At 33.4% G+C, this 12,662-nt stretch overlaps 3 protein-coding genes across 3 annotated transcripts; all 3 read left to right on the top strand.

The window, feature by feature from the left end:
- Positions 1-304: 304 nt before the first annotated feature.
- LOC113425611 (olfactory receptor 14A16-like) lies at positions 305-1,249 on the top strand. Its single transcript, XM_026687838.1, has one exon. The coding sequence runs from the start codon at positions 305-307 to the stop codon at positions 1,247-1,249; it is 945 nt and encodes a 314-aa protein (XP_026543623.1).
- A 4,225-nt stretch (positions 1,250-5,474) lies between these two features.
- On the top strand, positions 5,475-6,404 carry LOC113425610 (olfactory receptor 14A16-like). The gene has a single exon (XM_026687836.1). It carries the CDS (start codon positions 5,475-5,477, stop codon positions 6,402-6,404), a length of 930 nt encoding a protein of 309 aa, XP_026543621.1.
- Positions 6,405-11,391: 4,987 nt separating this feature from the next.
- Positions 11,392-12,345, top strand: LOC113425609 (olfactory receptor 14A16-like). The gene has a single exon (XM_026687835.1). It carries the CDS (start codon positions 11,392-11,394, stop codon positions 12,343-12,345), a length of 954 nt encoding a protein of 317 aa, XP_026543620.1.
- Positions 12,346-12,662: the final 317 nt, after the last annotated feature.

Raw genomic sequence — 12,662 nt, 5'->3', positions numbered from 1 at the left:
TACTTCTGAAAGTGAAGTCAACAAAGAAATTATCTTATGAAACAATCAAAGCATTATTTGTTCTATAGATTAAATGAAGTATAAACAAATCTCTAACCACATTTTCCACATAAACTTAAGGCTGTTAAAGTAAACTAAGCCCCTGAGAAATGGGTCCCCTGAGGAATATTACAAAAGTAAACACGGATAAACTTTGTTTTTATCTAGTATTCTTTTATTAAAAGAAATTGAACATTTCACTTTATCTGAGAAAAGTATCTGAGATTTGACCTTCTATTACAAGCTCTGAAGTCTAAAAAGCTGAATGGAAAATAAATCTAGTATCAATGAATTCCTTCTGCATGGATTCCCTGATACCGAGGAGCTACGTATAGTCCACATAATTGTTTTTTTAATAATTTATTTAGTAGCCCTCATTGAAAATTTCATCATCATCACTGTCATTGTTTATAGCCATCAACTGCATTCACCGATGTATTTTTTTCTAGTCAATCTATCCCTGCAAGATCTTGGCTCCATCTCTGTCACAGTTCCCAAGTCGATGATGAATTCCTTGATGAGCACGGAAGGCATTTCTTACTCTGGATGTCTCTGTCAAGTTTTCTTCCTTGTTTTCTTCATCCTGTCTCATTTCTTTCTCCTCGGTGTCATGGCCTATGATCGTTATGTAGCCATCTGTAAACCACTGCATTATGAGACTATACTGAACAAAAAAGCCTGCATCAAAATGGCAATCAGTGTCTGGATGTGTGGGCTATTTTATTCAATGCTCCATACAGGAAATTTGTTTATGGTGAAGTTCTGTTCTAGAATCATCAATCAGTTCTTCTGTGAAATCCCTCAGTTGCTCAAGATATCTTGCTCTGACTCTTATGCTGCAGAAGAATGGATACTCATTCAAGGTTCTTCTTTAGGATTCATTCTTTTTGTTCTAATTGTATTTTCATATGTGAAAATTTTTCAAGCAGTTTTGCAAATCCCGTCTACCCAAGGAAAGAAAAAGGCCTTCTCTACTTGCTTACCTCACCTCATAGTCATTTGTATTTTTTTGGTAAGTGGTACCTTTGCATACCTGAAACCCCTGTCCAGCTCCCCATCAACATCAGACATCCTGATTTCTATGTTTTACTGTGTGGTGCCACCAATCATGAATCCATTGATCTATAGCATGAGAAACAAGGAACTCAAAATGGCAATCAGTTTAATAAGTAGTTTGATTCTTAAGAAAATCAACTGTCTGTGCTGTTGAACAATTTCATATCTCTGTTTCTTTAATGATGAAATGCATCCATTCGTTATTATATGTATTTGCAAAAATGTATGTAAATATACATCATGCTTTATCTATACATGATTTTTTAAAATATAATTTTTACAATGGGTTTCTTAATTCTTTTTCTTTTAGGAAATGTACAATTTTCTGTTTTATTTTATTTATTTATTTATTCCTTTTGGTTTATGTTAGAAAGCAGAAGATTGTGAATTCATATCCTGCCTTAGCCATAAAAACCAACTGGGTGACATTGGACCAGTCACTTTCTGCCAGCCAACTTGTCAGAGTTATTGTTATGAGAAAAATAGAAGGTGGAGGGTGTGTTAGATATGTTTACCTCCTTATTTGTAAATAAACAAACAGTTAAATAAATAAATAATTTATGCATGTCTAAAAACATTATTTTAGAAAAGTAAAAAAGAAAACATGTTTCAGCATGCACAGAAAGCAAGAAGCAAATTTGTTTTCTTTATATGTTCAACATTCTTTTTTTATAATAATACTTCATGGTTGCATGCAACATATCTTACAGGAAACTGTGAAGTTAACAGAAAATTGGTAAAAGATTCTCTTTTCTGTTGTTAAAGTTTGGTGAGAGGAAAAAAGGAAATATTTTACAGCTGCCCTTTTCATAGATCCCTGAAATTGAAAGTACTGAGTTTTATATTATACATTCATATATGAAAGCTAATCTTATTGTGGATAAAATGCAGCTTTAAAAAAAAATCAAAATTCCTTTTTTCTTGCAAGCAAGCTAAATATATGCATTAAAAGGGGGGGGGGAGGGAAATTTTGGAACAGACAAATGATAAATCCCCAGAATTTTATGTCATTATTCTATCAAACGTCCAGAGCTGCACCATGCTTAGCATGATTGTATCTATTAAAGATCAACATTGCATAGCCCTGCTTTAAAAGATAGAGATACCATATTTTTATAAGCCCATCAAATCAGCTGCCAGTACTTTGCTGATATTGGTCTTTGTTTGCCTCAAGTTCTTCCTAAGAACCTCCTAGATAATCATAATCACAATTTATTATCTGTTCATTTTCTTCTACTGAATCTCTTTATTAAAAAATGAGAATTACCATTCTGAAACCAGATATATTTGTATATATGTATGCATATAGGTAAACAGATGCAAATGTGTGTGTATATGTGTGTATGTGTATATGTATGTATGTGTATGTGTATGCATGTATATATATATATAATATATTGTGTGTGTGTGTGTGTATAATCATAAAATTTCATTCTTTTTCAAGTTCATTTAAAGCCTCAGAAGAGACAGGAAATACTAAACAGAAATCTATATTGTGCTTATGGTACATAAATAAACAATTTAAAATATCTACAAATCTTACAGATATTTTAATTCTGTCCAAAGAATAATGTCTAGCTTATGGAAATATAAATCTAATTTTTCTCTTCATACATTTTACTTCCAGATTTTACTTCGAAATTATTCATTATCTTTATTCTCAACATCTTTGCACTAGTTGGCACCCCCATTTTTGGGGTTTGAGCCCCAAATAAATAGCCTTTATTGATGGCTATTCAGAATGTATAAACTGGAGTCATGTGGTCAGTAAGGAAAATAATTTTAATGTGCAATGGAGTTAAAATATGCACTTTTAAATCATCAGGAAATAATGTGTGACTCTCTGATGTTGCTCATTGCTCTATAGCATCTTGTCACATGTACATCAAAGACATACCCTTTTTTAGTTAACATGAAAGCCTGAGATCATAATAGATAATCATAATATTCCTCTAGCTTGTATGTTCTTGTAAAGAACAGAGATGTGCCAAATTGACAAATAATGTGAAGACTGAAAATAAAAGACATTTTTGGAACAACAATAGAAAGAGGAGATATTGTGGTGTAAAAGCCAGCAACCCAAAATGGATCTAGAGGTATTGGTTCTTGTAAATTTAGAAATTAATGGGGGGAAAGAGGAACTTTGGCTGGTGATCTTGAAACAGAATAGGCAATTTTAAGCTGCTAAAAGGGTTGGATTTGAGGGAACCAGAAATCAACTGGATTGTTCCATGTTGAATTCAAAGATTTTGATTAATCAAAAATGTCTTGTCAAAAGTTGAAGAGAGAGATAGGTGAAACTGCGTTCAAAGTTTTATAGTCAAAGAGGCTCAAACCCTGACAATGGGGGTGCCAATTTGCAACTATCTATTATATTTTTCTCAATAGGGCATAGAGCTAGAATATACTAGTAGTTATAGAGGCAATTTGGTCTAAGGTTAATATACACCAGGCTAGAATGCAGGAAACTATGAGTTCAAGTCCAACCTTAGCCATGAAAGGCAGCTGTGTGAGTTTGGCAAATCATTCTCTCTCAGTCCAAATCAAATCATAAGGCTGTTATAGAGGAAACAGGAAGAGGAATATGTTTTGGATATGTTTGCTACCTTGAATTATTTGTAAAAATAATAAAAGTGGGATACAAATAAATAAATAAACAAAAATATTGATATAGTAATGTACAAAATACTTGTAGCAAAAATGGCTGCCACTTTGCAATAGACTTTATAATATCTGTGAGAGAAAAAGTTTTAAAAAATGACTACTATTAATCACACATAAAACCAGTGGACAATACCTTTCTATCTGTCCATCTGTCTTTCTTCAGATATTTGTGTCAATCTTCATGATTTGAAAAATTGATTGTTTTACTTTTTTTCTGTATTTGTTGATATATGTCATAGTGTTGAAACAAACAACATATTAAATTAAAATGTTGTCCAAGTTGGAAAATTTATTTTTAAGAGTTATCAGCAAGAAATTATTATTATGAGAATATTATAATTATGAGTATTAACCTATGTCTTAGTCTCCCCCATTTTTGTTTGTTGTTGTTTATTTATTTAGAAACTCTAATTTTACTATAAACTGCAAAATTTGTGCACAGGCTATTCCCTCAGAATCAATAAGATTCTGATAGTTCATTCACAAATTATGGAAACTTATTCATTGTCTACTCATTAAATGAAAAGTATTTAAGCAAAGAAGATAACACTAACACTAATAACAACAACAATGACAACAATAACAGCAGCAACAACAACAACAATAATAATAATGATAGTGACAATAACAATGACAACAACAACAACAACAACAACAACAATAATAATAATAATAATAATAATAATAATAATAATAATAATAATAATAATAATAATAATATCCAGGACTAGGACAAAAAAAGTCCCTGGTTTAACATCTGGTAACATCACGATTCATAAGATATTTCCCATAAAAATTGCTAAAAGTGACTTTTCATTGCTAAATTCTATCTCCTCCTCTTCCGCCTCATCCTCTATAGCCTTAATATACCATGGTGGTATTTCATCTAAAAATAAACAAAACTACAAATATGATTATAAGATAAACAAAACAAATTTGATTTAAGTAATAATTGTATATTTGACAATTTTAACCATTTTAAAAATGTTCTTTGGATTATTTTTTAAGATATGCAAACATTGGATGATTGTTACCTGGATTATTTGGCTTTTCTTTCTATATATTCTCTTTTACATCTGAGCTATTTGCGCAGTCTATCTCACAGCTTTTTACATGCAACTCTGAAGTACTTAGCCAAGAGGGGGAAAGTAAGAAAAAAACAAAAAACAAATATGCTTTTGTCAAAGATATTTTAATTTTGAAACTGAAGTCAGTCCAGAAATTATCTTGTGCTACAATCAAAGCAGTCTGGAAGATGAATACAATATTTGCTCTATAGATTAAAGCACACCCATGCACTTTATGGCCCTGTCTACCTCATGATGGCAAAGGCAGGGTTAGGAAGTGGTGGGAGAGGTGGTACAGTGGTGGGAGCAGCAAAGGGTAGCAGAACAGCAGCCTTCCATAACAGTCCCACTTTCTCATATGGCCCTTGGGAAATTAATTACTGACCCCTGGTTTAAAAGCAGAATGAACAAAGCTTTAACTACATTTTCTAACACCAATGACTTCAAAAATAAACTAGGCTCCTGAGAAATGCCACCACCACCCCCGAGGATAATGACATAATTACATCCCATACATAAAACTCTTTTTACCTAGCACTCTAACATCAAAATAAATTGTGTAAAAAGCACTGAATATTGCCACAGATACATGAGAAAAGAGTGTGGGTATTGTTCTCCTATTAGAAGCTCTGAAGTCTAAAAAGCCAAATGGAAAATGAATCTGGAGTCAGTGAATTTCTTTTGCATGGATTCCCTGATACTGAGGAACTATGGATAGTCCATATTGTTCTTTTTTTAATAATTTATTTGGTAGCACTTATTGAAAATATCATCATCATCACTGTCATTGTTTATAGCCATCAGCTGCATTTGCCCATGTACTTTTTTCTAGTCAATCTATCCTTGCAAGATCTTGGCTCCATCTCTGTCACAGTTCCCAAATCAATGCTGAATTCTTTGACGAACACAGAAGCCATTTCTTACTCTGGATGTCTCTGCCAGGTTTTCGCCCTTATTTTCTTTATGATGTCTCATTTCTTTCTCCTGTGTGTCATGGCCTATGATCGTTATGTAGCCATTTGCAACCCGTTGCATTATGAGACTATAATGAGCAAAAAAGCCTGTATCCAAATGGCAATCAGTGTCTGGATGGGTGGGCTGTCTTATTCTATGCTCCATACAGGAAATTTATTTTCTGTGAAGTTCTGTTCTAGAATCATCAATCAGTTCTTCTGTGAAATCCCTCAACTGCTCAAGATCTCTTGCTCTGACTCTTATGCTGCAGAAGAATGGGTACTCATCTTGGGTTCTTGTTTAGCATTCATTCTTTTTGTTCTAATTGTGTTTTCATATGTGAGGATTTTTATAGCAGTTTCGCAAATCCCATCTACTCAAGGGAAGCAAAAGGCCTTCTCTACTTCTCTACCTCATCTCCTAGTCATTTGTCTGTTTCTAATAAGTGGTAATTTTGCATACCTGAAACCCACATCCAGCACCCCATCAACATCAGACATCCTCATTTCAACATTTTATTGTGTGGTGCCACCGATCTTGAATCCATTGATCTACAGCATGAGGAACAAGGAACTTAAAATGGCATTCTGGAAGCTGATCTTCAAGGTTTTTTACAAGACCTGACCTAATTTTTTCAATTATGGTCATTTTAATAAATGCTTTAAATCATTGCTTGAATACAACACTGGGAAGCTTAAAACCAATAAACCTTAATTTAGGTAAAGATTACCATTTTCTTAGAGCAGCAACTAACATTAAATCTTTGTGAAGCAACATAAAAAATACAGCAGAATGGTAATTGTGCTGTTAAATTTCATACTCCTCTTCTTTTAAAGGAGAAATTCATCCATTCATTATGATTTGTATTACTTATATTCTTTTTCAGAACTAATATAAATGTATAGAATCATAATGTTCCTGCCAATATATAGATTTATCTAAATATAATTTTATACAGGCTTTCTTAATTGCTTTTTTATTCAACAGATGCATTTTACTGTATCATACCTAATAATTACATCTGTATATCTAACTATTAAATCAAACATTATTAAATAAAAATGAAAAAGAAGTTTATGCACCAGCAGGCAAAAAAGTTGCTTTCATGTATGTATAACCTTCTCTTTGAAATTATTTAAGAAACCTATCTTGGGGATCTAATACAGAGCAGAACTTGATCTGGATAAATAGTATTTATGAAAGAGTACTGGTGAATGGCCAATATAGTGTTGAAGAAAATATTTGATCAGTCAAACATTTGTATTCATGCAATGTATAAAAATTATAGAACTTTTTATTTAAATCAAGATCGTATCTTGTATCATATAATAATGTGAAAAAGAGAATTTTCCTGGGACATGACTATAAAACTATACATCATCTAATTACATTAAGATAAGTAAATTAAACCTTATAAAAAAAGTAATGAGTTTATATCTTCAGGGACAAGATAGGGAACCAAAATGTGAAGGTAGAGGATTTGTCCTTTTAATTATTATTATTATTATTATTATTATTATTATTATTATTATTATTATTATTATTATTATTATTATTATTATTATTATTATTATTATTTGTGTGGAAAGCAATATATTGACCTTTCAGATGCCCCATTGAGCATCTCTGGAATGATTTCTGGTGGCAAGGTAGTTCACTTCCAAAATATAAAAAATTGCAATGCTTCCTCCTCCTCCTCCTCCTCCTCCTCCTCCTCCTTCTCCCCTCTTGGTATAATGTGATGGTATATCATACAAGTATAAAAAACTATAACAGCACAGTTAATAAGTTAAAAAAAAATTCATTACATAATGGAGATACATCTAATTATATACTGACCATTTTTAACAAATTCTTAGTTTTTATACAATAACCCAAAATCTGATGTACGTTAGGAGGAGGATTATTGAGAAATTCATGTTAGAAATGTCATAACTATAGGCTTTCCTACTTCTTCCTTAATACAATTATTAATATGAAATGCTAAATATTTTTATCCCCATATAAAATTTCTGTATATCAAAGTTAAAAAACATCTCTTATAGGTACCTGGGTACTCATCATTAATTGGTTCCAGGAAACATGATAAGTACCAAAAATGATGAGAACCAAGCACATTTTCCCATAAGGAATAATGTAGTGAGTTGCAAGGCAGCTGATACTGACAAGTTCTAGTTTGTGCATCAATTACCATACAAAGGATAAGTACTGGGACAAAATTTTCATGTCAAAATGTGTGGAGCACCAAATTCAATGAGCTTCAAAGCATGTGAGCATCAAGGTAGCACTGTATTTGAAACATTGTGCACATTATACTATTTTTGATTCACCACAAATTTACCTTTGTGACATTCTGCTTGTATGAATATACCAGTTAATTACATACATTTTTGATGACTATCCCTTAAGCTACTATTAATGAATACCAGGTTGGGCAACAGCACACTCCCCATGTTTGTGACCTCATTGGGAAAGAACTGTAGGAAATGACCAGGCTGAGTCTGAGGGCAGGGTCAAATGCATGAATCATAAGTCTGGATAGTGATCATCATCAATCCCTATGCCCCTGAAAGAGACTTAAGTACAGGTCCCCTTGAAGTCCTTTGACTCTTAGCTGGTGCCAATTTGCACTGACCATTAGTAATTTAAATTTTTGTATATAGGTTGCATGAAATAAACTTGCAATGTTTTTGAACCCTGTCCCAGCTCCTGATTTCTTGCATCTGAAGAAACAAGCTGACCTGGCATGCATTACTGCAACCTTGCTCATGCCAGAAGAGAAAAATTATCCTCTCAGAAATATGTCCAGCAGACTTAGGTTATGGCACCAGCAAAGGCCTCAGGGCAGGAGAGCAGGCATGGTTAGTGTTATCTGGGAATCTCTTCTAACCCTCATGCTGCACAAGTTTCTGGGTGTGAATTCTTATTCCTAAATATGGGCTCAAAGGATTATTTGGGAGTGTTGCTGCTGTATCAGCCTGTGTGCTGCATAGCAACCTCCTGCCTAAGTTGTTAGAGGCCATTCAGGGCAGGCAGTGGACTTCCCCAGGCTTAAGGACCTTAGGGATTTCCATCTGACATCCCTAGGTTTGACCTTAAGGTGGCCTGGGAATTCATGGCCATTATAGCAGCCATTGATCTATCCTAGGTCATCTAAGACCTGATATAGGACAGCGGTCACACTCCGAATATGATTTTCTTCTTCTTTTTTTTTTTTAAACAAGTTTTATTTTTCAAGACAAACAATACATAAATACACATAAACACAAAACATAAAAGTATAAAAAATCTCTTTTCTGAAAGTTGCTTAGTCCCGGGTTAAAACTCTTGGTACAGACACAAGTTCAATTTCATATTCATTTTACATACCATTTCATATCTTCTTAACATTTTCAATTTTCTATATAACTTCTCCTCTCCTTTAAATTTTCTCAATTTTATTTCATTTTTATTTTTTTATCTCCTCTCAATTCATATCGTAATATTTATTATTCTTTGTCTGTTCTATTCCAGCCAATCATTTATTTTTCTTCTTTAAAAAAAAAGAAGAAGTACTTCTCCTATACACTATATGGAGTATGATGCCTTTGTCTTTTTCCTCTATATTTATAGTACTTAATATAAAATACATAACCTACATTGGGATTCTGTCTGGTACATTCTAAAATTATACTATATCATCAAAAATAATACAAATCTATTCATTAATATTGATATTCATTCATATCTTAGATACTTAACTCATTACTTTTCAATTAAATCACATGCTTTTATGAGAATATGATTTTCTTCTTGAAGCAGTGGCAACATGAACTGGCGGAGGATTTGGGTATCAGACCTTGGGAACCGAAGGCAGGACTTATTTGAATGGCCTACTCTCAACAACTAAAAGACTTCCTTGGATTCCAGAAAGAGCTCTGGATATCCTGGGGGGGGGGGGTCTCCTATGCAGACTTTTGGTCACAACCTGTAATCATAAAGCAGCTGAGTCCCTGGACAGGACTGCACCAATGAGATGTCTCCTGGCACATCAATCCCAAAACTCCCAAGGATTACAGGGCCATGAAAAAAAATATTGTTGAGTAAAATGGATTAAAAAAGTGATGGATAAACTCATTCATGTCTGTTTTCAGATTGAGACCAAGGTGGAACAGTTACATTGGAGATGGTTGAAGAATAGACTTGCCTGATTATCTAGGAACAGTTTGATCCTGCTCGACCTGAGGAAGTGGACAATGTTCTTAGGCTGTCAAGGCAATTACTTGGTTATTAGATATTTGTCCCTCCTGGTTAGTGAAAGCCTTCTGGACAGTTGGATCCAGGTGGTGATTAACACATTTCTGCAAAAGAGGGTGTTTCTGACACCATTTAAGGAGAACTTGGTCCACCCCCTCCTCAAGAAAGCATCATTTGACCCAACCTGTCTGAACAATTTTCCATCTTTCCTTTCTAGGTAAGACAATGGAAAAAGTGATTGGCACCAACTAAGAGTCAAAGGACTTCATTGGGAGCTGTAAATAGCCTGTCTTCATATGCAAAGATGGAGCCTAGCATAATATACAATGATTAAAAATACAGAGAAAACCACAACATGAAATAGGCAAGTGGACTATGCCTTTTTTCTCCCTTGAAAAGAAGGGATTTTTAGGAATGAGAGAAGATCTTTATGTAAGGTAACAATAATGAAGATAAGGACACCAACCTGAATTGGAACATTAAAAAATTAATGTTCCAATTTCAACTAGGAATAAATTGGAGCAAGTGAGCATAAGTAGCTGGGATTTTAGAGAAGAACTAATTAACAATATTGGAGCATCAACTGCCATTAATATGTAATATTCCATAACCAAAAATCTAAACACTTCCAAACATCAGCATGCAAGGGCTCCTATTAATTACGCATTCATATTTTTAAAAAGGTTGCAAATGATGACATAGCAATCATAGCAATGGCTATAAGAAGGGGAATATCATATCCTACAAAAAAGATAAAGAAAAGGATCTGAGCATCACATCCAGAAAAAGAGAGGAGGTCATATAAGCTTTATAAATAGTTTAAATGAAGGGGCTAAAATTGAAGAATAAATCCCATCTGGAATGAAGAGAGAAAGATTTATATTTTTTATCATTTTACTTATTTATTTCATTATCTCTGCGGAGTCTTTAAGTAAATTTTAAAAATTTGTGATTATACAAATATATGGACATCTATCTACCTGTCTACATACATACATAGTTTCTCATCTTTTTACAGTTTTCTTTGATAATCTTTTCTATTTTATTTCAGTTCATTTCTTACTAATGAATCTTTTTATACAAATAAGAAAATAGAATATATAGATAAAAAGAAACATGAATAAAACCATAAACATATTTTCCCACAGCTACATGGACTTACAGCTCTAAAATAAACTAGGCTTTTGAGAAATCAGCCACCTGAGGATAATTACAAATGTCCTATAGGTAAACCTCTAGTTTTAAACTAGCACTCCCAGATTAAAGGAACTTCTTTGAATAGCATTTCATTCCCTCTTGATTATTGCCACAGATACATGAGAAAAGGACCTTACATTTGATTTCCTGTTACAAATCCTGAAATCTAAAAAGCTGAATGGAAAATAAATCTAGAGTCAATGAATTCCTTCTGCATGGATTCCCTGATACCGAGGAGCTACGAATAGTCCACATAATTGTTTTTTTAATAATTTATTTAGTAGCCCTCATTGAAAATATCATCATCATCACTGTCATTGTTTGTAGCCATCAGCTGCATTCACCCATGTATTTTTTTCTAGTCAATCTATCCTTGCAAGATCTTGGCTCCATCTCTGTCACGGTTCCCAAGTCAATGCTGAATTCCTTGATGAGCACAGAAGCCATTTCTTACTCTGGATGTCTCTGTCAAGTTTTCTTCCTTGTTTTCTTCATGCTGTCTCACTTCTTTCTCCTAGGTGTCATGGCCTATGATCGTTATGTAGCCATCTGCAATCCATTGCAGTATGAGACTATACTGAGAAAAACTGTCTGCATTCAAATGGCAACTAGTGTATGGATGGGTGGCCTTTTCTATGCAATACTTTATACAGGAAACTTATTTACAGTGAACTTCGGTTCCAGAATCATTAATCAATTCTTTTGTGAAATCCCTCAGCTGCTCAAGATCTCTTGCTGTGACTCATATGGTGCAGTAGTCTGGGCTCTAACCTTTGGTTCTACTTTAGCTTTTTTCTATTTTGCTGTAATTACTTTTTCTTATGTTCAGATCTTCAGAGAAGTGTTGAGGATCCGATCTACCCATGGAAAGCATAAGGCCTTCTCTACTTGCTTACCTCACCTCATAGTCATTTGTCTATTTCTGATAAGTGGTAATTTTGCATACCTGAGACCCATATCTAGCTCACCATCGTCATCAGATATCTTGGTTTCTATGTTTTACTGTGTAGTGCCACCAGTCATGAATCCACTGATCTACACTATGAGGAACAAAGAACTTAAAATGGCATTCAGGAAGCTGATAATCAATATTTCTTTCAAGAACCTGCCACAAATTTCTCAGTTTGTGTAGTTTAATAAATACTTTAAATTGTTTGACCATTTAGTTACAATAAGTAAAGTGATCCATCTTTTGATAAATTAAATGGGATTGAATTGGTGTGTTAAGCTTTATCTTTTTGAAATTGAAAAAAAACTACAATGATGTTATGTAGCCTTGGTTTTGGCATTTTTTACAGCCCTGGGCAGCTTAGATTCTACAAGCATTAATCTAGTTAAAACATTATTGTCTTAGATTAGTATTTAATATTAAATCCTTGTGATACTACATAAAGGAATACATCTGAATACCAACTGTGTTGTTAAATTTCATACACTTTTTCTCTAAAG

Source organism: Notechis scutatus, chromosome Z, assembly GCF_049901735.1.
Source record: "Notechis scutatus isolate UNSWTSFEM ecotype Mainland chromosome Z, rNotScu1.2, whole genome shotgun sequence".
Lineage (NCBI taxonomy): Eukaryota > Metazoa > Chordata > Lepidosauria > Squamata > Elapidae > Notechis > Notechis scutatus.
Note: the sequence above shows the minus strand (reverse complement) of the source record. Positions and strands in the feature narration are given on the sequence as shown.